Here is an 18,164-nt window from a genome sequence, read left to right on the forward strand (position 1 = left end):
TTGTTTTTTTGAACGCACTAAACTTGCGTTTCAGGAGTAGATTATCAGCGTTTCAAACGCCAAACACTTGTAAATGCGTGTAAACACGACTAACCGCATTTTTAAGCATTTGCGTTTGAATTTTTTTTTTAATTCTTCCATTTCCAGATGCTGTCCAGAGCCTTTTTCACCATGAAAAATGCATGCAAAGCGTTTTCCTGGTACTCATATGAACCTGGTACACCATACTTTGAGGTTTTGTATGAAAGAAAATATGTTAGACACTGCTGCATTAAGTTCTGCACAGAAATGAGCTGGAACACATCCAAACACCACAAAAAAAGAAAAGAAAAGATAGCTAATCTCAACAAATACTGCTATCTCTGCTTCTGCTCTCTCTATTCCTCTGAAAATGTCTGAAATAGTTAACTTTTTACTATTTTTCAGTGCATTCTGGGCATTTTTTAAGGTCTCCTGAGGTTATCCTTAAAAAATGCTTCTAAAAGCAACCGCTAATAAACGTGCATAAACGCGGTATGTAAACGGATAAACAGATGCTTTTTAACCTACGTTTTCCAGCAGTCAGGTTCCATCGTTCCGAAGTGTCTCCCGTGTACATGGAGCCTTAAAATGAATGGAAGACAGAGCTACTTAATAGAAAATAAACTCATTATTTTTTTTTTTAATTTGTCACAGGTGAAGCAATGGATTACAATTTCATCATCCAACTAAAGCATCAGGAGCAATGGCAAGTGGGAAGATAATGCAAGCAATTGACTTTACTGTACACAAAGCACTCGGATTGTGCTTTTGGATCCTATTTCTTTAAGGTCCTTATTTTGCTGCATCCTGGAAAGACTTTGGAAACAATGGGAAACTATGTCCTGTTTGTTTGGGTTTCTGCAGTCTCCTTGGGATCATTATTAATTAGCGCAGACAGTAAAAAAAGCAACGCTTTCCTCACTGAGTCAGATCCAGACCGGTGTATGCGGCACCACTATGTGGATTCTATAAATCACCCACAGCACAAATGCACTGCAAAGGTATGTCTAAGTTTGCGTATACATTCAATAATGTTTTATGAAAAGATTGGTTATTTTTTTACTTTGCTCTGCAAATAGTGTATGTCTGTACTATTTGAACATGTAAATATATTACTGTATTTATTATACTAGAATTCTGTTCCAAGTGTCAGCAAATCTGTAGCTTTCCTTCCATGAAAAATACTTAAGGGCCTGTGTTAGCAGGCTTTGGACTTATGTCAATGGGCAAATCCATTGTGCCTTAAGAGTTAACTTACAGCCGCACTACTATATGTCAACCAGGTATCAAGACATTATGTATGAAGAGTGCCTAAAGTTTATATTATCTGTAAACCATTTTGACTATACTCTATTTGATGGCTGTAACACCATATTTGTATTTGATGCTTATCCTCAATAAAATCTGTTTGGATAAAAAAAAAACTTACAGGTGCATTTGACCCACAGTTGTCCACCTTCTGAAATGCATTTGACCTTCTAAACTGCATCAGCCTGCTTCAAGGAGCTTTTAGGGAGAGATGTAACTTCTGAAGGGAACAAAAGCTCTACACAGACCTTAAAATGTCAACTAATTGCTTAAAGCTGACTTTATATGGATTTACTGTTGCTAAGAAAATAAAGAAAATGAGGGTTGTGTTACCTGTCTCTGAATTTGATACCTTTTGATTTACTAACTCAGAATGAGCATGACACTGTTTATTTGTTCTGGGTCTGTGACTTGAAAAGTATTAAAACCATTGGATAAGCATGACATGCAGTCTACTAATATTTTAAAGCGTGTGCATAGCTAGGCAGTAAGGGTTAAAATCCCTGCAGATGCAACAAGACATGAGAGGAAATTTCCCCAAAGCAAGGGCAATTCCTTTGAGAGTTGTCATCAACACAGATGTCCCTATTAAATTAAATTATCCTCACCACATCCTCTGGTGACAACTCTAGAATTTCCCCTCACTCTTTTTCAGTAATAGCAGTCACCAGGTTAAATAGAGGTGTGAATCACTGCAGAGGGGGGCACACCCAGCAAAAAAAATGTTGTCTATATCCCCAGGGCCATCTTTAATATTGATTGGACCCTGGGCAAACATTTTCATGGGCCCCCCATGCAATTTTGCTCTCCACCTGCAGATGCAGGCAGGACTTTCAAGTATGCTCCTGTTTACCTCCCCAGTGGGCAGCATTTAGCAGAGGTGATGGTGGCTGGAACCTTAGGGGTGCATAATATACATATGAATGCTGCTATTTACATATGAAGGCCCCCTACTATGTACATATCATTGCAGCTGGCCTGCCTCTATTTACATGTGAATAATGACAAGGTCTGCATGTGAGTCATGACAATAGGGCAGAGCTGGGCAACAAAGGTGAAAGCACTTCACACTGAGATATTGGGGCACAGTGCAGGAAGAAGACTTCAAGGGACAAGGGAATGTAAACTGGGACAGTTAGAAAGTATGGGGCAAGCCTTTGGGCCCCACAACAATGATTGGGCCCAGGGCAGCTGCCCCTTTTGACCCTCCTTAAAGACAGTCCTGTGTATCCCCATTAGAGAGATTTGCTCTCTCTAACTGTTCTGATCACCAATGTCACCAGTAATGAAAGTGACAGTAAATCCCAAATATTGAGTCACCAGAACAGGAATAGAGCGAAGAACTTTTAATGGGACCTTGGAAAGATATCCTTTTAATTCTTGTTGAGTCTACAGGAAAGGAAGTGAAGGAAAATCTCTCTATAAGACACAAATGAAAAAAAAAAATACCAGCAGTTTCTTGAATCCTCCACTACTCTATCCAAAATGAAGTCATTTTTGGCTTTAGATATACAGTACTTTAAGGACAGCAGTAGCAGCTTAATTTATTGTCAGTACAGGTTTCTGTTACGCTATGTAATAAAATGTATGACCTTTATTGCTAATCATTTGCATGTCCATTTGAATATGCTAGAAATACAGCTATTTGTTTTTCCTCTTAAAGTGATTGTAAAGGTTCTTGTTTTTCTTTCATTAAAATAATAAAGCTCCATGTTCATTGTGCATTTCTATCCACATGCCGCCCAGCCACTGTATAAATACGGCGGCAGGGCGGCCAGGCTGGGCAAAAGCACGTTTTAAAAAAAAGGGGTTTTAAAACAGGTAGGGGGCGCGCGGGAGGCACGCCGCCGCCCTACCTGTCCCGCCAATCACAGCCACGGATGTCAGTCGCCGGGTCACAGCCGGTCGTTACCGGCTATGTCCCGACAATCGGCGGCAATCGCTGACAGAGAGCACAGCTCGGGACAGAAGTGTTTCTCTCTCCCGATCAGCATTGTTCCCTGCAGTACACACCCCTGCCCGCTAGTAAAACACTCCCCTTACACAGTTAACCCTTTCCCTGAATAATAAACTTAACCCCTTCCTCCCCAGTGCCATTAGTACAGTGTCAGTGTTTTTTTTTTTTTTTGCACTGATCACTGTATTGGTGTCACTGGGGATGTCAGTGACCCCAAGTCAGTACCTCCCAATGTCAGAATGTCCGCAGCAGTCCCGCAGTCCCGCCATAAGTCGCTGATCACTGCCATAAGTCACTGATCGCCGCCATAAGTCGCTGATCGCCGCCATTATTAGTAGAAAAAAAAATTAAAAATCCCAGTATCTTTCCCGCCATTTGTAAACGCTATAACTTTCATGTAAACCAATTAATTTACACATATTGGGTTTTTTTTTTAGCAAAGACATGTCGCAGAATGCATTTTGGCAGAAATTTATGACTAAATTTGATTTTTACATTTTTTTTTACTGGACATGTTTTATAGCAAAAAGTCCAAAATATTATTTTTTTTTTTATAGCGCAAAAAATAAAAACCGCACAGACGATCAAATACCACCAAAAGAAAGCTCAATTTGTGTGAAAAAAAGGATGTAAATTTCATTTATGTACCGTATTGCATGACTGCGCAATTGTCCGTTAAACTAGCGCAGCGCTGTATAGCAAAAAAATGGCGTAGATTGCAGTATCTATACCATAGTTTGTAGACGCTATAACTTTCACACAAAGCAATCAATATACAATTATTGGGATTTATTTTACCAAAAACATGTAGCAGAATACATTTTGGCCTAAATTTATAACCAACTTTGAGTTTACTATATTTTTTATAGCTGAAAGTAAAAAATACTGTTTTTCTTCAAAATTTTTGGCCTTTTTTTGTTTATAGCGTGAAAAATAAAAAGCACACAGGTGATCAAATACCACCAAAAGAAAGCTCTATTTGTGTGAAAAAAGGACGTAAATTTCGTTTGGGTGCAGCATTGCATGACTGCACAATTATCAGTTGAATTAGTGCAGCGCCAAGTAGCAAAAAGAGGCCTGGTCATTAAGGGGGGTAAATCCTCTCGAGGTCAAGTGGTTAATAACGCTGCTAACGTTTGTTGTGTCACGTTAAGTTTTTTGCGTTTTTTGTATGTGTTTTGCTGCGTTTTTTTTCACATTTGCATTTTTTTTTTACCAAAAAAGTCCAAAAACACTGGCTTGCAGCAATTTACCACAATTTACAGTGTTTTACTGCGTTTGCCACATTTTTCAGCATTAGAGCATTTTTACAGCTAAATAAACTTCTTTAGAAACTCGCTAGTTCTGGGTTTTTATTCCAGCCAAAAAAATGTCCCTACCAAAAAACGTTGATTACAGTTTATGTGTGCATGGACACATAGGATAACATGCTTGGGAGTTTACTGGCTGTAGAAAAAACATCAAAAACCAAAAACAGCAGCTGTAAAAATGTCCAGTGTGCATGAGGACTAATCATTAAAATAAATTAAAATAATGATAATATCCTCCACTTCTACGGTTCCCAGCCACAACTCCTGGCTCCTTTCACTAACCAATTCCCCCCACAGAAAGCCACTTCCTATGGGGGCACTTGTGCAGCTTCACTCATGAGCCAGGCTGTTTGCATCTATTGAGTCACATAGCCCGGCTCGGCCCCACCTTCAGCTCTGTGCTCAGAGGTTTTGACTGATGGTGGCAGAAGCCTATGGCTCCCATTACTCTCAGCCAAGCCTGTGAGAGATGGGAGAGGGGAGAGGAGCTGCTACAGATGTGCACAGTGCTGGACTGAGATCAGGCTTAGGTGAGTATTTAGGGGAAATGCGCTTAAAAGATTTTTTGTCCCAATGCAGAGATTCCATTAAGATAACAAAAACTTTTGCCATTACAACCACTTTAATAATAGCCTTTTACCAGCCAGACTGTATTTCTAAAATTATAAGACAAATACATTTTTGTGGGTAAGTATACTCTAGCTCAGGGCTTTTTTTCTTGGAATAGAAGTGCAGGAACTCAACAACAGCCCCAAAGCCCCCCTTTTTCCACCCACACACACACCCTCCAAACTGCATCAAATAGTGCATGTGGTCAATTTCACTAACAGCGGGAGGGTCTTAAAGGGACATTAAATACCAGGAGTGCATTATGTACAGAGTGGAGAGTTGGGGTGTTACACACAGAGTGCAGTGTTTGGGAGTGTGCTATGTACATAATGCAGAGTTCAGGGGTGCACTGCATACAGAGTGCAGAGTTCAGGGGTGCACTGCATACAGAGTGTAGAGTTCAGGGGTGCACTGCATACAGAGTGTAGAGTTCAGGGGTGCACTGCATACAGAGTGCAGAGTTCAGGGGTGGGCTACACACAGAGTGCAGAGTTCAGCCTTCTTCCACAGCTGCTTACCTCTGTATTCCCCAGCCACATCTCACTTCCACCCCTATTCAGCTCTGACCTCTGCATGCACTCCCCCCTTCCACTTCCCTATCTTCTCCCAACCTCCTTAAAAGTTCCACCATCTTCCACTTACTTACTTTTGTTGCTGTATTAAGCTGATGCACCCAGCCTGCTCTAGTACCTCCCTGCACACTATAGTTTGTTCTTTCTCTCTAACTTGCAGGGAGATCATCCAGTGGAGGTTTCAACAACTGCACTGCACCCCAAGCACCTGCATCTTCTTTGTCCCCATCCTGCACTCAGTGGGAGCCACTCAAGATATCCAATCTGTGGGAGTTATTGGGAGACAAGCTGTCACTTGGAAACAGAGAAGCCAGACTTATGTGTTTACAAGTGATAATGACAAGCAAGGAGCAGAGGGCCTGAGTTAAAGGTGGTGGAACTGAGTTCCACCAAGCCCTGCTCTAGCTGACATAAGCAGTATACAATAGAACTTCCATAAGCATGTTTTCAAGTGTCTATTAAATGGGTGAATGTTTGCCTTGAGATACCAGGTTGATTTACCGGTCAACTTCTGTACAACCAGCCTGTTGGGTTTTTCACAATCGATCAGTGCTGTCAGTTTTAGCCTGCAGCACTGATCAGTGTAATCTGATGGAAAGGAATTCTCCCCACTGTCAGAATACAATAACTCAGCAAGAAGGATTCCCCCATCCATATCGAGTCTGCGGATGGGGGAATTGGATCATTTTTTTTCATCCAACCCACTGGTTGAGCAAAAAACAATTACTCATGTATGCAGTTTTAAATTATTTGTGCCTAGTTAAAGTGGTATTAAACCCCCCAACCAAAAAAAAATTAATACATTTCAGCTCACATATTCTTGGATGTGGTGGCTGCATTTGTTTTCTTTTTTATGCTTTTTCCATAATTTTCCAGCCAGTAGGTTTGTTATTTTTCAACTTACTTTAACAGACCAAGCTGGAAAAGTAGCAGTTAGAGGGTGGAGACAAACCACTGACAGGGGTGCTTACAATGGTCAGGTTGTACTACTTATAAAAACATTAGCTTCAATTTGTCAGTCAAGTACATCTAGATCTGCTAGTCTAATTCTACCCTCTCCCCAGACTGACAATGCTTCTGTCCAAGGGTGTCTGCTTTACTACTTCATCCAGAGTGCAGACACCCTAAGACAGGAAGTGTATTACCGGTTGGATCACCAGGTAAAATAAAGGAAAAAAAAATAAAACAAGAAAACGAATGCAGCTATCACATCTAAGGATTGGTAAGCTGCAATGTACAGTTGTGCTGAAAAGTTTGCATACCTTGGCAGAATTTGTTTAATTTTGACAAGTGAAAGCAGCACAAAAGAAAAAATATATATAACACAGTGACAAAAATTTGATGAACAAATAAATATATTGCTGAAAACAAAAAAAATATATAAATATGTGAAATAGATCAATAAAATAAAATTCCAATTAATCATCTGCACAAATACTTCAAAATAAGTCCACCAAAATAAAAATAAAAATTGTGATGACATGCAAAAGTCCTTCTAATCCGCTGAAATCACCACGTGAGCGAATGACAATAATTGATTGAATAAAGTGCAAGAATAACTTCACCACACCACCTCCCCCAATTCAGTGGCAATCACCAGATATTGTAGCCCATTCAAACCTGATAGGCAAGCCCTTCATCAATTATAGACTGATTAAGTGGTGGGACATCTTCCAAACTATTTTACTGGATGGTTGACTATGCTTTTTTGAAATTCCATTCTGCCTTATAACAGAAGCAATGATCTTTTGTTTCAGTTACAAATCCCTGGCTTAGATATAAAAAATTCTTATCTGTCTGGCCCTGCACACAGCCTACAAGCAGAGTATGAGCAATGCTGCACACCGCCCTCCACACATCGACTCCTCTGAAAATATGACTGGTTGGTCATGCAAAAATAACCAAAACTGCCTTTTATTTAAGGATAGTGATCAGATGAAGCTTTTTTAAATCATAATGATAACAGAAATCACCCAAATGGCCCTAGTCAAAAGTTTCCATACCCTGGAATGTTTGGCCTTTTTTGTCTTTAACCTTATCATAACGAGCGGCGTCAGTATAGTTTATGAAATGGTTGCAATCTGGGGGCAACACATAATCTGTAGCACCAATTCCATGAGACATTACATTTAATTGTACAGGACTTACCATCTAACATCTCGTTTAGTATTGAAGATATGGATTTTTTTGAATACTTGTATTGCCTAGTGGGTAATTCTGTTGTGAGCAGGGGCGGACTGACAACTCATGGGGCCCCCAGGCAACAGAGGATCATGGGGCCCCTGTGTCTTTGCCCAAACTCAAAAAATCCTATGAAAAAGGTACCAGGGGCATCTCATGGGGCCCTCTACTGACCCCGAGCCCTCGGGCAGTGCCCGAGTTTCCAAATGGTCAGTCTGCCCCAGATTGTCAGTGATCTGTATGTTTAAACTTGGAGATTTCAATACATTGTTACACTTTTCTTGTTTTCACTCCCCAAATTTCTTTTAGTCAATTCCCTGAGTACAGTCCAGGAGAGTGTCTAGAACTGTTAGAAATAACAATGTGTCATTAGAATTATCCTATGATTTCTGGATTTGCTGCTCCATTGATGCACTGTTTTAAAAAAAGGTAGAACTATATACAACAAACTAGTGAGATCGGATTGCCAACTTGAGTCTCAACCTGCAGTATTATCATTTTTGGGATCTAAGCATACTGGGTCCTTTCCCTGTTTAGACTACATATATTGCAAAAACATGGTTAAAGGAAAAACATTCAATCATTCACATCAGGTGTTACTTCTTAAACATTGGGAGGTAAAATGAATACACAATCTTATCACTGCTCCGCCATATGGTATAAATGTGGATTTCGATTTACATCTGTTTTCACAAAGTGTATGTATTATATCTAACTATTATTTTGGGTCTGTTTTTTATTTATTTATTTTATTCATTGAAGTCATCCTGTATGTATGCTGTAGTTTGTGATCAGCCTTTTGATGAAATGTTCATATTTTTCAAATAGATTATATATGTACAGATCAGACAAACGGTTAAAAATAAATACTGTCTATATCATTCCTAGTGTTAACCAGGGGCGGACTGACAACTCATGGGGCCCCCGGCAATAGGGGATCATGGGGCCCCTGTGTCCTTGCCCAAACTCAAAAAAGCCTATGAAAAAGGTACCATGGGCATCTCATGGGGCCCCCTACTGACCCCGGGCCCTCGGGCAGTGCCCGAGTTTCCAAATAGTTAGTCCACCCCTGGTGTTAACTGTATTTGAATGTACTGCTGTTCTTGAATGAATTGATACTTTTATGGCAAGTGGAGTGTTTTTGCTTGAGACTAATGCCATTTGTTATAATGCATTGATACAATTACATGAGACTGACAACAGGAGAGTGGCTTACCTGTGTAAGCATATATATATATATACTGTATATGTACAGTATATATATGTACTGTATATATATACATATATATATATATATATATATATATATATATCTTGAAATTTCCACTCACCTGCTTGCATTGGCTAGTGTACATATGGTGGGGGTGAGTGTGTTCAGACTGCAGCAGGTGACATTGACAGTCTGGGATGATTGGTGCAGCAGTGGGGACAGCTACAAGCATCAATCTCCCTGTATGGCTTTCAAAGAGCCAGCTGAAAGCCACAGGAGGGAGAGGAGGAGAAGCAGCCCCCTCCTCTGTTCTTCTCTGTGCCCAGTCCCTCCCCCGATCCTCCATACCAATAGGAGAGAGAGAGGCTGGATCTGCTCTTCCTCCCCTTGTGCTCACCCACACTCCAGTCTGTGCAGATTTTCAGAAGAGGATGTGTGGGTGGGAAATTGTACACAGAGCAGCCGACAGCTCTGTAATGCTTCTGACTGTGTCATGTGATGTGACACCTAATGTAAAGGGGGACTCTGATGGGACACCTGATGTAAAGGGGACTCTGATGGGACACCTAATATAAAGGGGGACTCTCATGGGATACTTGATGTAAAGGGAAACTCTGAGGGGAATCTTGATGTAAAGGGGGACACCCTAATGTGTGTTTATTTAATATTTATTTTTGTAACTTTATGCTGCATAAAACATTTAACAGTGTCACTTCATGAGATCATTTACAGGGGTGTGTTTAAGGTAGGGGCAGGGGAGGGGTTGCATGGGGCAGTAACTTTTAAGGATAGTAGCTCTGAACTTGAAATTTTAAGCCATATATATATATATATATATATATGTATATATATACAGTGAAGGAAATAAGTATTTGATCCCCTGCTGATTTTGAATGTTTGCCCACTCACAAAGAAATGATCAGTCTAAAAATCGAATGGTAGCTGAGAGACAGCATAGCAACAAAAAATTCAAAAGAAATGCGTGTCTAAGAAATTATGCACTGATTTGCATGTTTGTGAGGGAAATAAGTATTTGGTCCCCTTCACAAAACATTACTTAGTACTTGGTGGCAAATCCCTTGTTGGCAATCACAGAGGTCAGACATTTCCTGTAGTTGGCCACCAGGTTTGCACACATCTCAGGAGAGATTTTGGCCCACTCCTCTTGGCAGATCCTCTCCAAGTCATTAAGGTTTGGTGGCTGACGTTTGGCAACTCTAACTTTTAGCTCCCTCCACAGATTTTCAATCTGATTAAGGTCTGGAGACTGGCTAGGCCACTCTAGGACCTTAATGTGCTTCTTCTTGAGCCACTCCTTTGTTGCCTTGGCCATGTGTTTTGGGTCATTGTCATGCTGGAACACATATCCACAACCCATTTTCAATGCCCTAGTTGAGGGAAGAAGGTTCTCACCCAAGATTTGACAGTACATTGCCCCGTCCAGTTGTCCTGTCCCTTTACCAGAAAAACACCCCCAAAGCAGGATGTTTCCACCACCATGTTTGACAGTTGGGATGGTGTTCTTGAGGTCATAGGCAGCATTCCTCCTCCTCCAAACATGACGAGTTGAGTTGATGCCAAAGAGCTTGATTTTGGTCTCATCTGACCACAACACTTTCAACTAATCCTCATCTGCATCATTCAGATGTTCAGTGGCAAACGTCAGACGGGCCTGGACATGTGCTTTCTTGAGCAGTGGGACCTTGTGGGCACTGCAGGATTTCAATACTTGTCAGCGTAGTGTGTTACCAATTGTTTTCTTGGTGTGAAATGAATTGTGAATATAGCGAGCGCTCAGAAAAACCAGCCGCTGGAACACTTCAAGGGATCACTAGACCTCATAACAGAGACATTATACATATATATAGTGCAGCGCTGAAATATGATAAAATTAATATAAATTCATAGAGTCTTTCTTGTGTCAATAAAACCAAATATGTGCAGGTCTTCTCCTCATTAGGTGACTGGAAAATAGCAAAAATGCGCACTCACCGACCGCACATTTTAAATGCGCCTGTGTATAATATAATCCAAAAGACCAGCCAGGTATGCAGCTCCAGAGACCACACGGATCCTCCCTCTCCAACACTAACATCCGCCTTGGGTGTAGCAATATCTCCAGATCCAGAGGCCCTCTCGCCTCAGGTAGATAGACAGGGATCCCCCTTCTGGTTCCAGACACCCCAAGAATGGAAGATGTATATCTGCACCCTCCAACAGGAGAGTCAAGAAAAAAGGGGGAACGCCAATAGTGTGGTAGTTTCAAAACTTTATTGGAGCAATAATGCCTGGGTCATGTGCACATACACATCCATACACCATTAGCCAATAACGGACAGGTAGGTATGAAAAGAAATTGTACTAACCCGGCAATGGTATAAAACAAAGACCACTGGACCTCCTCGTGGTCTCAGTGGTCAGGAAGTCACACTTGCTAATTGGCTCCTCCTGAGGCCTTTCGTGCAAAAAGCACTTCTTCAGAGGTTGGACGCCACTAGCAGTGTGACAGCCAGACTTCCATTTAAACGCGGTTCGCGCATGCGCGAAAATCCCGCTCTACCGATCAAAAGCGGAACTGCGCATGCGCGAATAGCCACCATTTTGCCGTGGATCGCGGCTGTGCAGTATCAAACTGCGCATGCGCCCCCGATCGCCGCCATATTGCCATGGATCATAAGCAGCAGGAAATAAACAGCTGCTGCTGAGGATCTACAAAATAGAGAAAGGAATAAGAAAACAGGTACACACTTAGGTGCTGGTTCCTCATATATAGATGGATACAAATACCTTCCCACCCCAAAAGGGAAAAAGAAGAAAGGCCCGACCTAGAGCCATTTATCAAAGATATATATAGGGGAGTGCACAAATAGGTGCCGCAAAAGCCCTCTTCTTAATTACTATCTCCATGGCATAGGGGCTATATTTCATCATTCATAGATGGAATAGTAAAACTGAACCTTAAAACTATTTCCCAATAATAAAGAATTATATAAACACAATACCATACACATATAAAAACTTCTAAACGCCCCAAAATTAAATATAGGCATCGTACAATGATGCAACCATATTCAATAGGGGCATCATTTATAAATTTTTATTATTATAATTTCTTGGTGACTGATCTTTTCTGACTGTTTTTCACTAGTTTTGCATGTGGCTAGGGTTAATGTCACTCCTGGTAGCATGAGGCAATACCTGGACCCTACAGAGGTTGCACAGGCAGTCCAACTCCTCCAGGATGACACATCAGTATGTGTCATTGCCAGTCTCAAGAGCATGGAAGAGATTCCAGGAGACAGACAGTTACAGGAGATAGATAAGTAAAAGTGCAGCGCTAAAAATAAACAGAAAATTCGATCTAGAAAGTTCTGGTCTAGAAAATTCGATCTAAAAAGTTCGTTCTGAAATTATCAAAAGTTCATAGAATCAGCGATAAAGTAGATGTGACACAGCTTATGAGAAATCCGGAACAAATGGCAGAAGTGCGCACTCACCGACCGCGCATAGGAAATGCGCATATGTTTAATCAATTCTGCAGAGTATCGATCTCCCTCAGGAAGGGGTGTTATCATGCGATGGTCAGCTGGGCTCACAGAACCTCCCAAGGATCGGGATAGATCGGCCGGATACAGACTCCAGGTGAAGGCTTCCCTCCTCTGGATGAAGTGGAAAACGGTGTCTGCTGACCCCTCAATAAGGGGCAAAGAGTGGGAGAGTACCCATAGTGTAGTATTTCAAAAGATAACTTTTATTGGTAATAAACAGTGCAGGGTATATCAGTAGTGATGCTAGGCAGATGGCCAGACATATAAAGTGAATAACATAGATAAAAAGCAAAACCACTGACCCTGAATGAAGAAGCCGCCAGACCTCCTCGTGGTCTGGGCGGCAATAAGGCGTCACAGGCTGTCAGTTCCTCCTGAGGCCTTTCGTGCTAAGGCACATCATCAGAGGGGATACTGACAGCTCTGTGACAGACGCCGAATCTTCAAATAGCAGAGAACGGGAGTCGCGCATGCGCACTGACTCGCCGCCATTTTCGGAGAGACCGGGCAACTGCGCATGCGCGCGCGGCTAAGCGCCATTTTGCCGTGGATATCTGGAACTGTCAGCTGTAATGCATTACATACCGCTGACAGAGCACATAGAACAGTGCATTTGAGCCAGAACTGATGGCTCACGATCCCAGGGGAGATAATCAATATGGGAATCCTGGTTTATATCCAGTCAGGATAGCTACAAACCACTTCCCTAAATAATGTAGCACCAAGCTTGGTGACAGAGAAGGGGAATAAACTAATATACCCACGGTATAAAGGGTGCTCCAGGTCCTCAAATCTTATTAATTAAAATCTTATTAATTAAAATAAATGTCACAGAAAGTGCAATAATACTAACAGTGAAATTAAAAAAGATACTTTTAGAAGAGCAAGGTACAAAACTCTAATGTGCAATATTCATCCTAATCAAAAAATGCCAATAAACCGGCATTTAGAGACTAAAAAGATAGCTGGGACATATTAGTACCCAGCGATCCATATATAAAATGGAACGCTGAATGCCACTAATTAGTGGTATAATCCCGGGGAAATAATGGTGAGTTGCAAGTCCCCTTGATAAGTGATTAATCACCATTTGGTGAGATATCGGAGAAAACACTAATTTGCCCATGGCATATAAAGGTGCTCAAAATTCAACAATCAATAATATGCATAAAAATACGCATTTAAATGAATAAAAAAGGAAATATATTCCAATGTAAAAACACCCTTATTAATACGCTAAGATCAGCTCATGAATTAATGAATAGGATAGCATAAAATAGTGAATAGAATAGCATAAAATGAAATAGGATAGCCATAAAAAATGTAAACAAAGGTCCATATTTGTCAATCCTGAGTAAAAAGTCACAAAGTGCGTCTAGAGAAAAATGGGTATACCGGATGTTAGTTGTTTGCTATAAAGCAGTTAATATCGATCTCAATATTATGTCCCCTAGGGTATAGGGTATCTAATTCGTAGACCCATTTAGTTTCGGACTTCGATACGGCTCTGGTTTTATTCACGCCCCTCCAGTGTGGCGATATCGCATCAATGCCCACAAACTTAAGGGAGGAGGGGTCATTGTTATGGAACATTCTATAGTGATTTGAAAGTGAATGTTCCCTGTAGCCCTTTTTGATGTTGGCCACATGCTCTCTTAAGCGATCACGAAGTCGTCTAGTCGTGCGCCCCACATACTGTTTAAGGCATGGGCATTGGAGGAGATACACTACATGTTTACTATTACATGAAATGAACCGGTTAATTGTATATGGTTTCCCAGTTGTAAATGATTCAAATGTGTTAATTCTCCGTTTCCTAATGCCATTATATTTACAAATTACACACTTATTACACGGAAAAAACCCTTTTAACTCATCAAAGAATGTGGTGCCAGTGGGGGGGTTCACTACATTCGGTGCTATTTGATGCCTGATCGCTGTCGCTTTCCGGAAAATAATCTCCGGTTTTTCAGGCAAAATCCTAGACAGTGTGGGGTCCAGTTTCAGCAAGTTCCAATTTTTCTTTATAATACCCCCAATCTGTCTAAATTGCGTAGAAAAGGTTGTGACAAAGGGGCAGACTTTTGATTCAGTAGGTCTTGGTCTGTCTGATAGCATGTTATCTCTGTCACATTGAGCAATCATCTGTATAGTGTTGTCAAGGTTATCTTCCTTGTATCCCTTTTCTAAAAACCTTTTCTACAGTATCAGAGCCTGATCGAGATAGGTCTCCACATCTGTACAATTACGCCGGATACGTGTGAACTGACCTTTCGGAATATTCCTCAACCAGTTAGGGTGATGGCAGCTACTGGTTGGAATATAGCTATTCCTATCTGTACTTTTAAAAAACGATTTTGTGACTATTTTACCATTAAAATTAATAAGTGTAAGATCTAAAAAGTTGATTTCGGATTGACTGTATGTAAACGTGAGACTGATGTTGAGCTTATTGTTATTAAGGCTAGTAAAAAAGTTGACCAAAGATTCTTCCTCACCATTCCAAAGGAGAATAATATCATCAATGTACCTCTTATACATAACCAATTCGGGCCAGTCTCTAGCGTAAATGAGGTCCTCTTCCCATCGAGACATGAAGAGATTTGCCAGGCTGGGGGCAAACTTGGCCCCCATTGCAACTCCTTTGGTTTGCAAATAATATGACTGGTTAAACCAAAAATAGTTGTGGTCCATTGCAAATTCAAGTAACTCCAATATAAAGTGTTTTTGTGCCACGGGTAAAGTGCTATGGTTAGTGAGATAGAATTCAACAGCCTCCATGCCATCTAGATGATTAATGTTAGTGTAGAGAGAGGCTACATCGGCGGTAACCAGATAAGTATTAGACGATGTGTTTAAAGTGCTGATTAGATTTAACACCTGTTTTGTATCTCGAAGATAGGATGGAGTCTGCACCACCAATGGTTGTAGATAGTGGTCTATGTATTCTCCTATCTTAGAGCTAAGGGATCCGATCCCACTAATAATCGGACGGCCCGGTGGTTTGACTGGGTCCTTGTGTATCTTGGGCAAGATGTATAATATAGGCAATTTAGGTGCCAACCAGGTTTCTTGAGTAACCCTCCTCTAAAAGAAGGACTCAAATATGCGCCTGCAAAAAGGTTAAATAAATTTGACACGTACATTGATGTGCATAAATTTGCAAGGCAGTTGTCTTTAAAACGATACTTCCTTAATAACCCAATTATAAGTAATACTGGTTCTAGCGGTTTTGTGCATTCCAACTTACGGAATGCGTCTACGTATAATCCACCACCTCAAACACAGTCTTGTGTTAATCTTTTCAGAGATAAGGTCCTAAAAGATCTGAGAAATATCCCTGTGAAGAAATCATATAAAGAAATAGGTGACAATATGGCGATCAAGTCTCTGCTTGATAGAAAGGACCTGGTTGTCAGACCAGCCGATAAGGGGGGTGGTGTGGTAGTCCTCAACAAGACACAATACATCACTGAGGTTAACAATATTCTTAGTGATAATGCCACATATAAGCTTCTTTCACGTGATCCATTGTCTGGCTTCAAGAAGGAGCTTAAGAGGATTATCACTAAAGGCTATGATTTAAACATCTTAAACAAGAAAGAGAAAGCATTTTTGTGCCCCTTGGCACCTAAATTGCCTATATTATACATCTTGCCCAAGATACACAAGGACCCAGTCAAACCACCGGGCCGTCCGATTATTAGTGGGATCGGATCCCTTAGCTCTAAGATAGGAGAATACATAGACCACTATCTACAACCATTGGTGGTGCAGACTCCATCCTATCTTCGAGATACAAAACAGGTGTTAAATCTAATCAGCACTTTAAACACATCGTCTAATACTTATCTGGTTACCGCCGATGTAGCCTCTCTCTACACTAACATTAATCATCTAGATGGCATGGAGGCTGTTGAATTCTATCTCACTAACCATAGCACTTTACCCGTGGCACAAAAACACTTTATATTGGAGTTACTTGAATTTGCAATGGACCACAACTATTTTTGGTTTAACCAGTCATATTATTTGCAAACCAAAGGAGTTGCAATGGGGGCCAAGTTTGCCCCCAGCCTGGCAAATCTCTTCATGTCTCGATGGGAAGAGGACCTCATTTACGCTAGAGACTGGCCCGAATTGGTTATGTATAAGAGGTACATTGATGATATTATTCTCCTTTGGAATGGTGAGGAAGAATCTTTGGTCAACTTTTTTACTAGCCTTAATAACAATAAGCTCAACATCAGTCTCACGTTTACATACAGTCAATCCGAAATCAACTTTTTAGATCTTACACTTATTAATTTTAATGGTAAAATAGTCACAAAATCGTTTTTTAAAAGTACAGATAGGAATAGCTATATTCCAACCAGTAGCTGCCATCACCCTAACTGGTTGAGGAATATTCCGAAAGGTCAGTTCACACGTATCCGGCGTAATTGTACAGATGTGGAGACCTATCTCGATCAGGCTCTGATACTGAAGAAAAGGTTTTTAGAAAAGGGATACAAGGAAGATAACCTTGACAACACTTTACAGATGATTGCTCAATGTGACAGAGATAACATGCTATCAGACAGACCAAGACCTACTGAATCAAAAGTCTGCCCCTTTGTCACAACCTTTTCTACGCAATTTAGACAGATTGGGGGTATTATAAAGAAAAATTGGAACTTGCTGAAACTGGACCCCACACTGTCTAGGATTTTGCCTGAAAAACCGGAGATTATTTTCCGGAAAGCGACAGCGATCAGGCATCAAATAGCACCGAATGTAGTGAACCCCCCCACTGGCACCACATTCTTTGATGAGTTAAAAGGGTTTTTTCCGTGTAATAAGTGTGTAATTTGTAAATATAATGGCATTAGGAAACGGAGAATTAACACATTTGAATCATTTACAACTGGGAAACCATATACAATTAACCGGTTCATTTCATGTAATAGTAAACATGTAGTGTATCTCCTCCAATGCCCATGCCTTAAACAGTATGTGGGGCGCACGACTAGATGACTTCGTGATCGCTTAAGAGAGCATGTGGCCAACATCAAAAAGGGCTACAGGGAACATTCACTTTCAAATCACTATAGAATGTTCCATAACAATGACCCCTCCTCCCTTAAGTTTGTGGGCATTGATGCGATATCGCCACACTGGAGGGGCGTGAATAAAACCAGAGCCGTATCGAAGTCCGAAACTAAATGGGTCTACGAATTAGATACCCTATACCCTAGGGGACATAATATTGAGATCGATATTAACTGCTTTATAGCAAACAACTAACATCCGGTATACCCATTTTTCTCTAGACGCACTTTGTGACTTTTTACTCAGGATTGACAAATATGGACCTTTGTTTACATTTTTTATGGCTATCCTATTTCATTTTATGCTATTCTATTCACTATTTTATGCTATCCTATTCATTAATTCATGAGCTGATCT

At 40.7% G+C, this 18,164-nt stretch overlaps 1 protein-coding gene across 2 annotated transcripts in view; it reads left to right on the forward strand.

The window, feature by feature from the left end:
* NDP (norrin cystine knot growth factor NDP) overlaps positions 1-18,164 on the forward strand; it is a 124,463-nt gene that overhangs the window by 83,183 nt on the left and 23,116 nt on the right. For both annotated transcript variants that reach the window (XM_089665120.1, XM_089665121.1), the window contains one exon: positions 676-1,022. In XM_089665120.1, coding sequence (XP_089521246.1) covers positions 849-1,022 — 174 coding nt within the window. In that variant the 5' untranslated portion in view covers positions 676-848. The remainder of the gene's footprint in view (positions 1-675; positions 1,023-18,164) is intronic.

This window comes from Staurois parvus, unplaced genomic scaffold (assembly GCF_062004578.1).
Source record: "Staurois parvus isolate SC_StPar_1 unplaced genomic scaffold, SC_StPar_1.0 ptg002140l, whole genome shotgun sequence".
In the NCBI taxonomy this organism is placed as follows: Eukaryota; Metazoa; Chordata; class Amphibia; order Anura; family Ranidae; genus Staurois; species Staurois parvus.